Genomic DNA, 16,121 nt, shown 5'->3' with positions numbered 1-16,121 from the left:
CCGGGACACAAACCATAGTCAGCCATATGGGGTTCCAACAATGTAACTATATAGCACTTTCTGCCCACTATTCTCCAAAGGGGTGTGTGTGTGTGTGTGTGTGTGTGTGTGTGTAACAAAGAAAGAATATTGTCATTAATCCCACTTGTTGACATACAACCAACTGTTGACATCTTTCTGTTTCTTTCTAATTGCCTTTCTACGTGAGTAGTTGTGTGGACCAACATGTATGCACAGAAGGTGCTTTATCAGTATGCAAATAAATGAATGTCTTTATACACACACACACACATACACATACATTTATGTTATTTTTAAGTAACAGTAATTATACATATACCTTATAGGATGTTCTGACATATGTTTATATTTTAGAATGGCTAAATCAAGCTCATCAACAAAACTACATTTGGACAAGAAGATTAGTGTCTGGGACAGTTGGGTGAATGTAATTAATAATAAGTTATGGTATAATTCAGGAAACCTAGAAGAGAGGCCCTTAAATGTTCCCAATACAAAGTAAAGATAAATCTTTGAGGGAATATATATGCCAAATACCCTGATTGGATTATTATTCATGACATACATATACTGGAAAAAAACACACCATATCCCATAATATGGATAATTATTGTGTCAGTTAGATGAAACATAAATGTAGAGGTCCAATTTTTTTACTCACATGGTCTGGGATAAATAAATAATTGGGGGTAAATTCAAACAGTCATGTCTTCAGAGTTCAGTGTTAAATATAATGTAGACATATAATTTTTTTCTACAGAAATTTACTAGTGAAACAAGCTTATTTTATCACTGAAGATATTTAAGATTGTAAAATGACACATTTTGGGACCAGCAGGTGGCATAATAGCTATGTCGCTGGACTCCCATGTAGTCGACTAAGGTTCAAGTCCCGGAGACCTGGTGGCTTAAACTCACGCTGGGCACATGTGCATGCATGCCCAAGATCCCAAGAGGAGAATGGATGAGAAGGGATTGCAGCATGGCCATCCTCCCCAGGGGATGATTTCTCGCTTTCTGTCTCTTGATCTCTGTGGTGAGTGCATGCGCCCTATAGCAAAAAAAAAAAAAAAAAGATAGTAAAACGACACATTTAGCCAAAGGAGAAAATGCACAATAAAAATGAATTATTTTCTGCTTCTTAGAAAATGAACATATTGATCACCTCACATACTTTTATTTTTTTGTGGTGAGAGCATCTAAAATCTATTCTTTTAGTAATTTTGAAGTATACAATACATTATTGTTAACTGTTGTCACCATGCTGTGCAGTAGAGCTTTGAAACAGACCTTCTGTCTAGGTAAAACTCTGTGAGCTTTGAATGGCATCTCCCAATTTCCCATTCCCTGCTCCCCTGGCCACTGGTAACTACTTTTCTACTTTCTACTTTTAGAAGCTTGACGTTTTTAGATTCCAAATATAATTGAGATTATGCAGTGTTTGTTTTTCTGTGCATGACTTATCTTACTTAGCCTAAGTAAGGACAGAGAACAGTATGTATGATCCTTAAGGCCTTTTGTGTCCTTACTTGCGTTTTTACTTAAAGAAGATAATTATCAAGGTACCTTATTAAATATTTTAAAAATAAAAATGTAGTTTTTGATACCTTAGAATGGCATATGTATATACGTACACCATAGTTTAGTTAATCTTCCTTTCATGTTAATCTTATTTTTTATTTTGCAGTTGTGATATGTATATTTCTACCATCGACTTTCTTTTTTAATGTTTATGTATTTATTCCATGACAGAGAGGGAGGGCCAGACACTCTCAACAAAGTCTCATGTTGCAGTCCTCTTCTGATTCTTGCCAGCCAGCTAGGATCGCAGGCATGTGCGTGTATGCCTGGTGTGTACAAGCTGACCCAGAAACTGAACTCTGATCTTCCGTATCTATCCAGTATCATGAAGCGGTGTGCTATGTGGTGTGCCACCAGAAAGCCTTATAATACCACTATGCCACTGTGACCAGCCCATTATCAACTTTTATTAGTGCTTAGCTACTTCCTTAATCTTAGAGAAGTTACTAGGCATGTGCGTGTATGCCTGGTGTGTACAAGCTGACCCAGAAACTGAACTCTGATCTTCCGTATCTTATCAGTATCATGAAGCGGTGTGGTGTGCTATGTGCCACCAGAAAGCCTTATAATACCACTATGCCACTGTGACCAGCCCATTATCAACTTTTATTAGTGCTTAGCTACTTCCTTAAGCTTAGAGAAGTTACTCCTTAAAATGTATCCATAGGGGCCAGTAGGTAGCATAGTGGCTAAAGCAGTGGACCTACATGGCTGACTTTGCTTCAAATCCCAGACCTAGTGACTTGAAACTCACACTGGGCATATGTGCATGTGTGCCCCAAATCCCAAGAGGAGAACGAATTATGGTATGGCCATTTCCCCTGGGAGATGATTTCTCATTTTCTGTTTCTCTCTCTGGCAAGCGCATGCTCACTATAGCAAAAGTCTCTCTCTCTCTTAAAAAAAGAAAAGTATCCTTAAAACTTACTTTATTATTTAAAAGTATTTTTTGGTTGTTGTGAGGATTAGCTATTCATCTAGAAAATTTGGAAGGGAGAAAACAAAACACAAAGAAAATTCAGAAGAAATTGTGTGTAATGCTGGCACCTAAAGATGACTTCATTTAAGAATTTATTTACATAATTTTAGTCTATATAATTAAATCTATTCCATATTTACCCAAAAGTGTTTTATTTCCTAACCTGCTTTTTTTCCTCTTAGTAGTATATAATTAACATAATCCTTCCCTGTCATTAGACAGTCTTCTGCAATGTAATTTTACTGCCTGTTATTAAAATGACATGTCTGTACAATGCATTTAATTAATTCTCCCTTGGTGGACCTTTAGTTTGTTTCCAATGTTTCATTATTATGCAGCGTTCTAGGATAAAACCCCTTGTGTTTTGTCCCCTGGCACATCTACTATGATTGCATTAAGACAAATTCCTGGAAGGAGAATTGCTGGCTCACATAGGAATAATTTTTAAGGCTTTTGATAAATATTGACTGCCACATTGTCTTAGGATAGATTGTACCAATTGGACATTCCCACCATTAAGTATGAAAGTTAGAAGAGATTATTAAAATTTGTTGGGTTCACTTTAAAATGAACCAAATCACCTTCCAATAAACTTGTTCACTCTCCTTGAGAGTACCTTTTTTTTTTTTCTTTTTTTTAAAATTTGCTAGAATGTGTGTGCTCACTCGAGGGAGGGTAGGAGAGAGAAGAGAGAGTGAGAAAACCCTTCCTGTGGGGAATAGTCATACTACAGTTCCTTGTCTTCCATTGCTTGCTTTAGGATTTTGGGCATGCACATGCACCTAGTGTGTTTTTCAAGTACTCGAACCACACAGTTGGTCCTTTAGATATATAGGTATACCCCCAAGAGTACCTACTTTAAGTGTGCACCAGACATCCTCTTGAGAGTGGGCTATATTATAGGCCTGCTCTCAAATGAGCTAAATATGGTGTGCTCAGGTGATTTCACTAAATATTCACAAAAAGAGAAAAAATAAAGACCATTATTAGTTTCTGGGTCTTCTGAATACTCATCTTTCATTAGTGTACTTCTAGCATTTTTTTAAATTGAATTTTATTATTTTTCTACTACTCTTCATCTTGAGTAGTCATTTTGTTTTCTCTTCCAGCCCCTTCAGTGGATGAACAGGAAGTGTGGTCTTGGGAGCAGTACCTGAAAGAACAGAAGGCTATCGCAGCGCCTGTGGAACTATTTTCCAAGGTCAGCCACTGAAGGTCTTATATTTTTGCAAGGAATGAACAGTTAAGATATTTAATGCAAATCATTTGCCTTGATAGCCCACTGACTTACTTGAATTTGTAGACCCTGCTGAAAATGGCCTAACCATGCTCATCAGAGCCTCAGTGTTTCCAGGTGGGTACTGGAGTGGGACTCACTGAGTTAGAAACCCAGTTCTGGCACTTGCCAGCTCTGTGATCTTGGGCAAGTCGTTCAACCTCTCCGTGCCTCAGCCCTGAAATAGGGAAAGTAACTTACCTATCTTTTTGGGTTGGAGTACCAAATGGGCTGTACACATAGACAATGTAAGATATAACACGCACATAATGAGCTCTCAGGGAATATTATTCTATTTTTGTTAGTCGATGCCACTTACATCTGTCCACCCAAGGACCTGGTTTGAGTCATCTGTTTGGATGAGCTGTATGGAAGTGGAGAATGAACAAGATGCTAGAGGAGGCAGCGAGAGGCCCTTGAATCATGCTGTACCTGACCAGAGAAATGTAGAGAGCAATCAATGAAGACTTCTCAACCAAGTGACTACTGATACTTGGGACTTGTGGCAACAAGGGACCATTTTTACCTAGGCTACTAAATTTTCTGATATCGTTTCTATTTTTGGTTCAAGTTTTTAGTGTTCCCAGGAAAGTTTCTATGAAAAAATGCATCAAATTTGTATCCTTATATTGCATTTTAATCTGTAACGAGATGCTAAAACCTTTTATTGGGTGATCAGAAAAGTCATGACACATTTTTGCATAGAAAAATACATCATGACTTTTTCAACAACACAGTATTTTCTCTACTCTTTGTGACTTCTGTTGAATTAAAATTGTTATTTTGTGAAAGGGCCAGGATTTATAATCCTGGACATGGTCATAGAATAGAGGAGCAGAAGCATAACACTGATGGAGGGACAGGGAAATCAAATACTATCCCCTCTTATTTTTATTTTTTCTTTAAATTTTATTGAAAAGTGGATGTACTTGCCAGAGAGAGAGAGAGAGACCTCCTAGGGAGCATGGTCACATCACAATCCCTTCTTCTCCTCCATTCTCCTGTTCTCCTGTTGGGTTTTTATGCATGCACGCACATGTTCCTGGAGTGTTTGTCAAGTCACTGGTCCGAAACTCAAACCACTCTAGCCACGCCAACTTCCATACCGTAAGCTTGCCCTTAGCCCCTCATGTTTAAGAAATGCTGAGTATTCTTTTGTCATCTCGGGGATATACTTCACAAAGAAAACACTGTGAAGTCCCTCCCATGGAAAAGAAGAATTCCTCCAATAGTAGCTCTTAACCCAGTTCTCTCATTAGATATTTTTGTGGTGCTGTGGGAAACACAGATGTCTGTATATTCCAGAGACCTAGTAAACCAGAATCTTGGGAGAAAAACATGAAGCTTGAGAACCTCTTTAGGGCATTTGTATGTAGGTTTGAGGTCCACTGCTATAGAAGTTTGAGGAACTACATGATTCTTCTTAGGAGTCAGGCCCCTGTTACCTAATGTTGTCACCTGACGAGATATATAATGTTTGTTCCACCAAAAGTACATAAGTCCATTAAAGTAAGGAATCTTTTCCCGTTTTTATTTTTTCTTTTGAGTTTTTTTCTAGTAGTAAGAGTTGTTTTGCTTTTTTTTCTATTAGTAAGAGAGAAAAAGAGAGAGAGAGAGAGAGAGAGAGGCACCCCAATGGAGCCTTGATTCCAGGATCTACCCCCAGTGTAGTTGGCCCTGGGTCATGGGCATGCACGTACCTGGTGTACTCAGAGAGGTCTCCAGATGTGAACCTGACTGAGCATTGTGTTTCATTGCCACTCCACCATTTAGCTTTCTTTTCCATCATGTCTCCTCAGTGTTGTGTATGATCACATAAGCTGATGTTGACTGACTTGGGAAACCTCTTGTTACTTCTTTTCTAAAAACAATTATTTAATTTTATTTATAATTTTTATCATTATTATTATTATTATTATTTAAATTTCTACAGAGAAGAAAGGAGGGAGAGAGAGAGGGAAAGCAAGTCTCCAAGTCCGGGACTTTAACCACCACACCACCTCCTAGCTGCAACCTTTTCTTACTTCTAAGTGCAGAAGCTCTTTGAAAGGAGTTGTCTAGGAGTAGGGCAATCCTGTGTAACTCTCAGTCACCTTGCTTCTTTTACCTTGGTAACCTTCTTGTGCCCTTGCTGTAGGGTTACTGCAGGTCAGGAGGTATAGTAGGCCAGAACAAGACATAGCTAAGGCTCATCAGGTATCATGACATCTGAAGGGAGGTATACTTCAGTCAGTGTCCAGGATGCAAGCGTTCAAAGGACACAGGTGAGGCAGGTGACACAATGTCTGAGTGCCATGGTATATCTATACTTCTCAAAGTAGCCAGAGTCATAACGATGAAGGAACAGTCAATGATTGAAGTAAGATGTTACATGTGATAGCACTGGCTATGAATGGCCATGTCTTAGATATCAGACCTGTGCAGCATTTTCAGACAAGGGTCCCAGGGCAAGAGTCTTTTCTTTCTTACATCTAGAATTAAATTAAACTTGGGCGTTAGAGGTCAAGTGTGGCTTCATTTGCACAGTAAGGCAAACTTTGGCTACGGTAACAGAATGTCAGATTCTCTGTCCAGCTCCTGCATTTTCCCTCCTCTTCAGCTCAGTCACTTTATTAACATTTTTCTTAATAGTTTATCCTTTAAGATCCTGTCTGGTTCATCAGCCTGTGTAAGAACACCTGCAAAAGTCAGCATTTCTCACAGGGTTGTTTTCTTTTTTTATTTTTTTTCCTCATGACCTGATATTAACTAAAAGAACCACAAGGGGCAAATGTGGATTTTTGTTCCTGAAATAAATCCTTGTGACAGTATTGGGAACTGTGTAGTTATAGGCTATGGGTCATATAATTACACCCCTCAACTTTATAGAAATATGACAGAGGTGCTGGAAAACACTAGTGAGAGAGACAGTCCTGCAGCATGTAAAGACAGAAGCTGACTCCATGTGGAGGGTGGAAAGAGTCTGAGAGATCTGTTGAATGGAGATGGAAGTGAGCAGGGGATTTTCCTGATTCCTTAGCTAACAATAAGGATTTTTTTTTTTGAGGGATTTTTGCTATAGAGCACATGTGCTTGCCAGAAAGACAGAGAGAGAGAAGGACAGAAAGCAAGAAATCACCCACCCCCCAGGAGGATGGCCATGCTGCAATCCCTTCTCCTTTGTTCTTCTCTTGAGATCTTGGGAACACATACACATACACCTGGCCTGTTTGAAATCACCAGATCTAGGACTCAAACTATGTTAGAGTCCAGCAATGTAATTGTTATGCCGTCTGCTGGTCCAATAACAAGAATTTAATATAAGACTTTATTTGGTCTGAACCATACCACAATGGTGAAATTCTGCGCTCTGCAAGGCTGACCCACATGAGAAGGTTTCAGGTTCCAGTCTATATATCTCTCTAAGTATACTTGGCATGCACATGCCCATGACTTGGAGCTGGTTGAGCCTGGGGGTAGATCACAGCATGAAGATCCTGTTGGGTATATTTCTCTCTCTCTCTCTCTCTCTCTCTCTCTCTTTTGAGAGGTTTTTGCTATAGGGTGTGTGCACTTACCAGAAAGACAGAAAGAGACAGAGAGGTAGAAAGAGAGAAATCACCCCCCAGGGGGGATGGCCATGCCACAATCCCTTCTCCTTCATTCTCCTCTTGGAATCTTGGGCATGTACACACACACGCCTAGTGTGAGTTTAAGCCACCAGGTCCAGGACATGAACCGTGGTCAACTACATGGGAGTCTAGTGACATAGCTCTTATGCCAACTACTGGTCCCAAGTATACTTCTTTTGCTCACTCTTTCTCTTACTCATGGAAGAAAGGAATAAGATTTAAAAAAATAAAATAAGACTTTCTCAAACTTTTGAGCTTAATATTTGTCAACTCTGAGAGTGACAGCAAAGAGCTAGTATGTAAGAAAATAAACATTTGACATGCTGGCTTACCTTTTACTTTGCGCATAATCTAACAGTCACACTATTCATATTTTCAAGGCTTTGTTTGTCCAAAGTGACATGTGAGACTGGATTGAGACACTAAGGAGTTTATGACATGGTTCTTTAGAATCTTGCTATCTAGTTGAGTTATAAGTTATAATAGCACAACAGTGTAAGGTAGAATGTCAGTTGCCAGTGTCATGTCCAAGTAATGAATTTACTAGGTATGCACCAAGTAATTTGAGACCACATCTGACCCTGGATGAGAAGAACCAAGTTCACCAGTTATGTATGATTTATCCTAATGACTGAGTAAGATGCTTTTGCTCAACTACAGTATTACTCAAACTTGACATTTATATTTTAAAATGAAATAAACATAGTTTACGTCAAAGATAAGTTCAATTTAATAAAAAAGGCAGACAGTTCATGTCAGCTTCCTGAGAAGGGGAGTACGACTGAACTCAAAGTTGTATTGACATTGTGCTCCTGGCTATTAATGCTCATTTTCATTGTGTAAATATGATAATAATGTTCAGGTTGGTCAGCTGAGATGAAATTCTTCAGCGTTTTACACTGAAATAGTGAAAAGAAAATTTTAAATGGTTTGCATATATTGAGTGGAATATTATATCAGAGATAAAGTATTGTTTTACTTTACTTTTAATATGTAGTCTCCATCCTAATATTCAGTTAGATACCCCAAAGACACTATCTGCACACACACACATAGAAACACACAATTCCAGTTTTAGCGTCTCTTCAAGAAGGCCTGTTCCCTTTTGCCTCTCCTGGGTTGGGAGGGGGAGAGGTAATTATTAACAAGATAAAGGGATAGGAGGGGCCAGAAAGCCCAGAAAATGCCTCACCTTAAAAAATTCTAAAAAGCAAAAATGTAAAAAAAGAGAGAAGACAGAGACAGAGACAGAGGTAGAGAGAGACAAAGACAGATACAGAGACAGGAGGCCTGAAAGGAGTCTTCCTACCACGGGAGTTTTGTGTGCTGGAGGCCAAATCATCAGTGAGAAATCTTCATTTCTCTGTTTCCCCCAAAATGGCTAGTTCGCAGGAGCCACACTAAAACTGTTCTTATCGAAATAAAAAAAAAAAATGCGTACTTGATGACTGCAGTAAGCTATATAGTCCCAGCTAGGTACTACTTTATAGTATGTTCATTCTACTCACTGAGGTTTATGCCTAAAGTCAGACTTGGGTTCATGTATAGGTGTTTATCTGCTGTGCTTGCTATTGCAAATATTTAGACAAATTAAGTTCATAAGCAAATCAATTAAATGGGGGGGAAAGGCATAGAAAGCAACGATGGATATCAGAGACAATGTGGGAGGAGGGTGAGACATGGCAGAGGGTGAGGAATAGGGAATCAAGGATGGCAAAAATAAAAGAAAAATATACAAGACATAAGAAATGGAAAATTATTTGTTGATAACACATATGTTGATATGCTTGATTAAACCAATATACAGTGTATTCTGGATGGAAAATTCATTTTGTATGCTGTAATGATGTATAGTGAATTAATGTAAAAAAAATAAATTTAAAGAAAAGGAAAAAAAACACAATTCCATCAATTCTATCACATAAATCAGATACATATTCTGCCAAGGAAATATATGCATGTATTTTTAGGAGAGTATGCCTATTTCATTTGCACACAAGGTTTTTGCATATCTATAGTTCTGTTTTAAATTTATTTTTATATAAGACAAAGTACGGTGTTCCGTATGTTCTCTCTCTCTCTCTGTGTGTGTGTGTGTGTGTGTGTGTGTGTGTGTGTCTGTTTAGCCATCTGGGGTAATAAATATACAAGTATATATTGACAGCAGATTTTAAAACATTTTCTCTCCATTACTGATGAAATGGACATAGGTTGATTTGATTTGAAAGTTAAAATACTATTTTTTTCCTTTGTCTCAAGGTTGCTATTCAACAATTTTTTTTCTTTTCTCTTCCCATCAGCCATTTCACCATCACACGTACCTCCCTAAAGCATTCTTCTCACATGGTTGGTCATCACATCCGGTCTAGACAGGTGCTTAGAATGGAAGTCTCATAGTCTAGCCCTAGTCACAGGTGTGCATGGACGTGGAGCTTCTTTCACACCTGTCAGACTGGTCCACATGCTGGCTCCTGCTTGACATTTACCTAAGTTTGAGGCCTTTGCACCTCTTCTTGCTCCCTAAACCTCAGAGATCCATATTCCTCCTTAAGGTCCCCTTGTATCATGAGGCTGACCCATCCCAGCTACTCACAGTGGCCTATCGATCTGTGCTTATGAGGACACCGACACCTGCCCAGCTCACGTTGGTGGAAGCAAGGCTTGGGGACAGCACAGGAACAGCAGAGATCAGATCCTAGATCCATGTACAAAGCTCCTATGAATGGCACCAGATCTCTCTCTGCATCAGCCCCAGCACTCAGCATGTGAACCGCACCTGCAACTTGAGCAGGCCTTGGGACCTAGAAGTGCAGTGTGCCTGGGGTCTATACTGCCCTGTCTGGTGACAGTGGATCCCATCACACCCACATCTTTGGTGGGCTTAGGCACTGCCTAGAAGGCAGTTCTGCTGTTTTATCCCCAGGCAGGGTAGGGTGTTCCTTTCTCCCAGGCAGTGTTGACTTTCTGGGAAGGTAGGCTAAGTACCATGAGCAGGAACACTTTTTACCACATTATGATCCTCCCTGTCTCAATCTCCCACTCAGTTTGGTGGTACGGTGGCACACACGTGTGCACCACCATGCCTTTTCCATTCAAGTTGGACTGGGAACTGAACTTGGGCTTTCCATTAAGCCTCTGCCATTTCATACCAGCATTCCCCCAACGGTGCTATCTTGGCCAGGCCTATCATAATTTTAATATAGATTCTTCTTAGATAGAACTTTACATAATAATCATGACTCAATGACTGGGTATAGCTTCTTTAGTAGTTATATATACTGTAGTAAAATTTATTATGCTTTCTAATATCAAAGTATAGCCTCTCAAAGTATAACTAAGAATCAAAGTATAGCCTCTGTCCATATGCTCTTTTTATTTGCCTGATGTAGATGTTTATTTACCTTTTTTTGGTTTGTTTTCCGTATTTGTTGCCTCCAGTTTTAAGGGAACTTAATTAGTATTTAACCATCTTCCAGAAAAAAAAATAAAGACAAAAAACATTTTTGAATGAATACTGTGTGCATTCTATTCAGATGTTTGGTTAAGGTTTAAATCACAAGGCATGCAGAGGCCAAAGAAGGAAGTGTATTTTAAAAATAGAGTGTAGCCTTTTGATGTGAAGTCATTTAAGCTGATTAATTGCTGGGGCTCTGAAGAGCAAAATGAATTCCCATTCATGTTCATTTCTCAGTCTCGAAAGCTCTAAGTTCTGAGGCACAATTGAAGATACATCCTGATCTTGTGGCTCAGATACTTTTCCTGTACTTAGAATCTGCTTCTCTGAAATGGCATGATTCAAAGTACCCAGGCTGCTATGAAATAGTTGAGCAGATCTGAAGTCTGAAGCCAAATAACCAGATCAGGGTTGCTTTTTTTGTTCCTGGGAGGGGCTTGAGTCCCCTGTAAAGGCTGCTTATCTGTAGTTCCAGCTGGAAGCCGAATGTCAAGTTCAGAGCTCTTCGGAAGGAAGAGAAAATAGAAGAAAACGATGACATTCAGAATCAAGGGTAGACATGACTCTTTTCCTTTAGTTAAAGGAAATTTATATTGGAAGGATCTTTGTCTTTTTTTCCCCCCTGGAGGAGTTTAGTCTTTTAGGGGGAAAAACATGAGGGTTTATTGTTTTAGACACTTGACTTAAAGGATTTGTGGAATTTGTAAATTGATAGTGAATTATCAAACAACTTTAGAAGTTATTTGTAGAAAGCTCTTTATGTAATCCTTCATTATGGGGTGTTCTCTTTCTTTATTCACTGAATTCTTTGTTGGTCCTGGGTTCCCTAGATCCAGCAGGATTTTACCTGGTTTGGTTCATGTTCTCTTTGCTTCTGAGACTATAATTCAGTCAGTGGTTAGGGTACATATTAAAATTTTATTGTACAGCCAGATTTCTTATTCTCAGTAGCTTCTGGGGAAATTTTTTCTCCATCTGAGATTATAGCAGCATGGATTCACCCAAAGCCAATAAGAATTGTTTTCGCTTATTAAAGTAGACTTTTGTTGAGCTCTGAGTTCTGTGTTCTCTATTTGTAGAACGCCTCTTGATAATCTTGGCAGCAGTTTGACATTCTGAGTTCAGAATTAATTTATGAAAAATGTTCAAAATAACAAGGAAGTAGTCTCTAAACTGAAAGTTTAAAAATACACAATCACCCATCCTTCACTGCCATCTTAACTAAAGCGCTGCAGCAAGTTGTGTTTAATTATGTAGGTGATGATTTTCCCCCATTAGCCTAACAAATAAATGGCAAAAATAGTGCTACTTTGAAAAAGCAGAATTTGAAGCTTGCCTTGCTGCCCGGCCCGTATATCCATGATGAACAACTATAGTGATTTGCTGTCTTTTGCTAATTCAAATCTTCTAACTATATTATTTACTCAGTGAATTGATCAGTGTCAGATTTCCTTGAAGGAGAGCCATGTGGCTGTTAATCTTTTGGGGGGTTTTAGACCCCTTTGAACATTAAATGAAAGCTATTAATGATATTATTAGAAAGAATGTCTATATCCATTTGTACATAGGATTTAATATAAAAATCAGGTTTTCTAGAATCCTTGAAGACATCATGAATCCCACCATTAAAAACAGCTACATTAATGTTTGAATAAAAATAGAAAAGCTGCACACAGACACATTTGTGTGTGTGTGTGTGTGTGTGTGTGTGTGTGCGTGTGTGTATTTTGAATTTCTCTATTTTCTCTGTGATTAAAACAAGAGAAAACCAGAAGATTCTTTTTCTTATTTTTTATTTTGCCAGAGGGCACATGTGTTTATTGGAAGGCAAGAGAAAGAGAGAGATAGAAGAGAGGGAGAGAGAGAGAGAACACATTCTCTTCCTCTATTTTTCCCTCTTTTTGGGATTTTGCGCACACATACTCACAAAGCCAGCATGTTTCTCAAGCTGCTGGGATTGGAACTTGAACCACTTGGCCATGTGAGATCCATCTTAACCACTATAGTACACCACAGCTACAGTCATGCACCAGAAAGTTAGTACTGAAAAATACAACCATAACAGTGTGGTTGTCCATGAGCTGTCCACAAAGTCTTTAAAGGTATCAGCAAATATTGTTAACATTATAAAAATGAAAATGATCAGATTTTGGAAACTTTGAGAATTTCTAAATTTCTTCTAGGTCTGAGACCTGAGCATCAGTTTGAAATTCTCTGCTTTTTTTCTCATCCTCTGCCTCCCCAAAGCTTCGGGTACTACTCATTTTACTTCCTAAACAGGTAGTGAATCTAGCCCCTTCCCGCCATTCCCAGTTCCTGCTCTGTCTTGGTTGAAGTCTTCGTTATCACTTATCAATGATATTCCCACATTCTGGAATGTCTAACCTAACTTTGCAGATATGTGCACAGACTAGGATTTGATTTTGAATTCCACATTTTGTAGTAACTAGCTACACAAATGGAACAGTTTGTGAACAACTCCAAGCCTCATTTTGTCATATGTGAGATGGGGATTATCATTGTTCCAGTACAGGTTTTTTGTCATTATTGTTTTATGAGAGAGATTTTTTTCCTATAGCGTGCGTTCGCTCGCCAGAAAGACAGAGAGAGACAAAGAGGTAGAAGTGAGAAATCACTGCCCCAGAGGAAGGGCTATGCTGCAATCCCTTCTTCTCCATTCTCCTCTCAGGATTTTGAGCAGGCACACACATGTGCCCAGCATGAGTTTTAATCCACAGGGTCTGGGACTCGAACTATAGTCTACTACGTGGGAGTCCAGAGACTAATCAATATGCCATCTGCTGGTCTCCTGATACAGGGGTTTTTAAGGTTTGAATAAGCTGAGTGAGAGGTTGTACATGCCCATGGCAAATTCTCAGTCATTGGTAGATATTAAAAGTCTCAACTGAGACTTGGGCTTGGCCTAGGTAGTCCTCTTCTACTGGGTACACCTCTCCCTTCCAGGTAATCTTTGGAACTTGTGGCATTCTAGTCCCCTGTGCTGCTCACAGCCATCCTCTTCATAAGTTCTATCTCCTTAGCTTGTTATCACCTCATAAGAGCTGAAAGTTTGGTAGAGGAGTCAACAACCTGAAGTTATGTTATAAACTTTATCCGCTCTCATCTGGGAGACACAGCCCTCTAATAGGAGCACATTTGGGACCTGAGAATAATTTTACCTCTTCCAATACCATAGAATCTATTCCAATAAATAGGAAAAAGTGAATACTGCATCAGATGAGCAAAAGCCGTACAGAGATTGAGGAAATATGAGAAAACAAAGGGATAGCTCTCCCCCAGATGAGCACAGTAGCCCCTCACCCATAATGGACAGCACAAAGGAATTCACTGGAATGTCAGAAAAAGAATTCCAAACATTCATAGTAACAAAACTCAATGAGATGTAAGAGAAAATGCAATCAATTCTAGGAAATGAGAAAAATCATTCCAGGACATGAAAGAGGAATTCCATAGAGAGACAGACACCCTATAAAGGAATCAAACAGAACTTCTGGAGTGAAGAATACAATGCAAGAAATTAAAATTTCCCTAAAAAGCATTAACAGTAGATTGGACAATGTAGAAGAAAGAATTTCTGGCTTTAAAACATGTCTCCAACATAGACCAATCATGAAAAAGAATGAAAAAAATTACAACAACAAAAAAGGAGCATAACATTTGGGAAATTTTAGACACCATGAAATGCCCCAATATCCATATAGTGGGTATTCCAGAAGCTGAAGAAGCTGATTAAGGCATGAAAAACCTTTTTTCAAGAAATACTAACTGAAAACTTTCTGAATACAGAGAAATTCAGGCCCAATAAATAAAAAGAATGCCAAATAGAGTCAACACAAAAAGATCCTACCATTATAGCCAGATTGGTAGAAATCAAAGACAATATTCTTTTTTTAAAATTATTATTCTTATTATATTATTTCTTTTTTAAAACATTTTACTGCTATACATCATTCGGCTTGTAAAGAGAATTTACCAGCATGAAATACACCTCAGACCAGTCCAGTTGAGAATACTGTACACATTATCATCAATAGGCAATAAACCATTTCTGTGTCCCACAAATGTCTTGCCTCTCTATTTTTTCTCCCTAATTTCCTTGTCTGTACTTTTCCCTTCTTCCAAGACAAAGACAGTATTCTAAAAATGGCAAGAGAGTTGGTACCAGCAGATGGCGTAATGATTACATCACTGAACTCCCATGTAGTCGACCACAGTTTGAGTCTTGGACTCAGTAGCTTAAAACCTCACCTCACACCAGGTGCATATGCATGTATGTCCAGAATCCCAAAGGAAGAATGAAGGAGAAGGTATTGTGGCATGGCCAACTGCCCTGGGGAGTGATTTCTCATTTTCTGTCTCTGTCTCTCTGGTGAACGCATGTGCCCTATAGCAAAATTCTCTCTCTCAAAATAAATAAATAAATAAATAAATAAATAAATAAAAGTCAAGATAGAAACCTCAAGTTATTTATAAAGGTTATTCTATTTGACTGCTCAACTGAAATAGTGCAGGCAAGGAAAGAATGGGAAGATGTCCTCAAAACATTAAAAGAAAAAGAATTTTAACCAATAATATATCCAGCAAGATTATCCTTCAAATGAGAAGAAAAAATAAAATCATTCTCAAATAAACAAAAACTGAAAGAATTCATCAACAGTAGACAAGATCTACAAGAGACAATAATGACTAAAATTTAAAAAAATAATGATAAATACTGGCAAGGCTGTGGTGAAAAAGGAACTCTCTTACACTGTTGGTGGGAACGTAAATTAGTACAACCACTGTAGAGAATGATATGGAGATTCTTAAGAAACCTACAAATAAAACTGCCATATGACCCATTCCACTCTTTGGTATTTGCCCAAAGGATAGGAAAACTCTCAGTTAGAAAAACTCTTGCATATCCATGTTTACTTGCACCATTATTTATGATTGCTAGAACATGGAATCAAGCTGAATGTCCAAAAATAAATGAGTGGAGTGAAAAACTGTGGCATATGTACTCTACAGAATACTACTTAGCCATGAAAAAAAAAAGAGAGACCTTTTATTTGATACAATGTGGGCAAATATAGAAGACTTTATACCAAGCAAAGTAAGTCAGACTACGAAAGATAGGCTTTGTATGTCCCTGCTCAATATATACTGAAAGTCTGCGCTCTATAGCAGAAAGATCGG

General features: G+C 38.4%; 1 protein-coding gene across 1 annotated transcript in view; it reads left to right on the top strand.

Annotated features, from left to right (window-relative positions):
* The window catches only part of L3MBTL4 (L3MBTL histone methyl-lysine binding protein 4), a 494,670-nt gene that overhangs the window by 140,958 nt on the left and 337,591 nt on the right, over positions 1-16,121 (top strand). The window contains exon 5 of the mRNA XM_006164002.3: positions 3,691-3,782. Within this exon, the coding sequence (XP_006164064.1) occupies positions 3,691-3,782 (92 nt within the window). The remainder of the gene's footprint in view (positions 1-3,690; positions 3,783-16,121) is intronic.

The sequence above is a fragment of the Tupaia chinensis genome, unplaced genomic scaffold (assembly GCF_000334495.1).
Source record: "Tupaia chinensis unplaced genomic scaffold, TupChi_1.0 Scaffold143584_1, whole genome shotgun sequence".
Lineage (NCBI taxonomy): Eukaryota > Metazoa > Chordata > Mammalia > Scandentia > Tupaiidae > Tupaia > Tupaia belangeri.
This window is presented reverse-complemented; position numbering and strand designations above follow the sequence as displayed.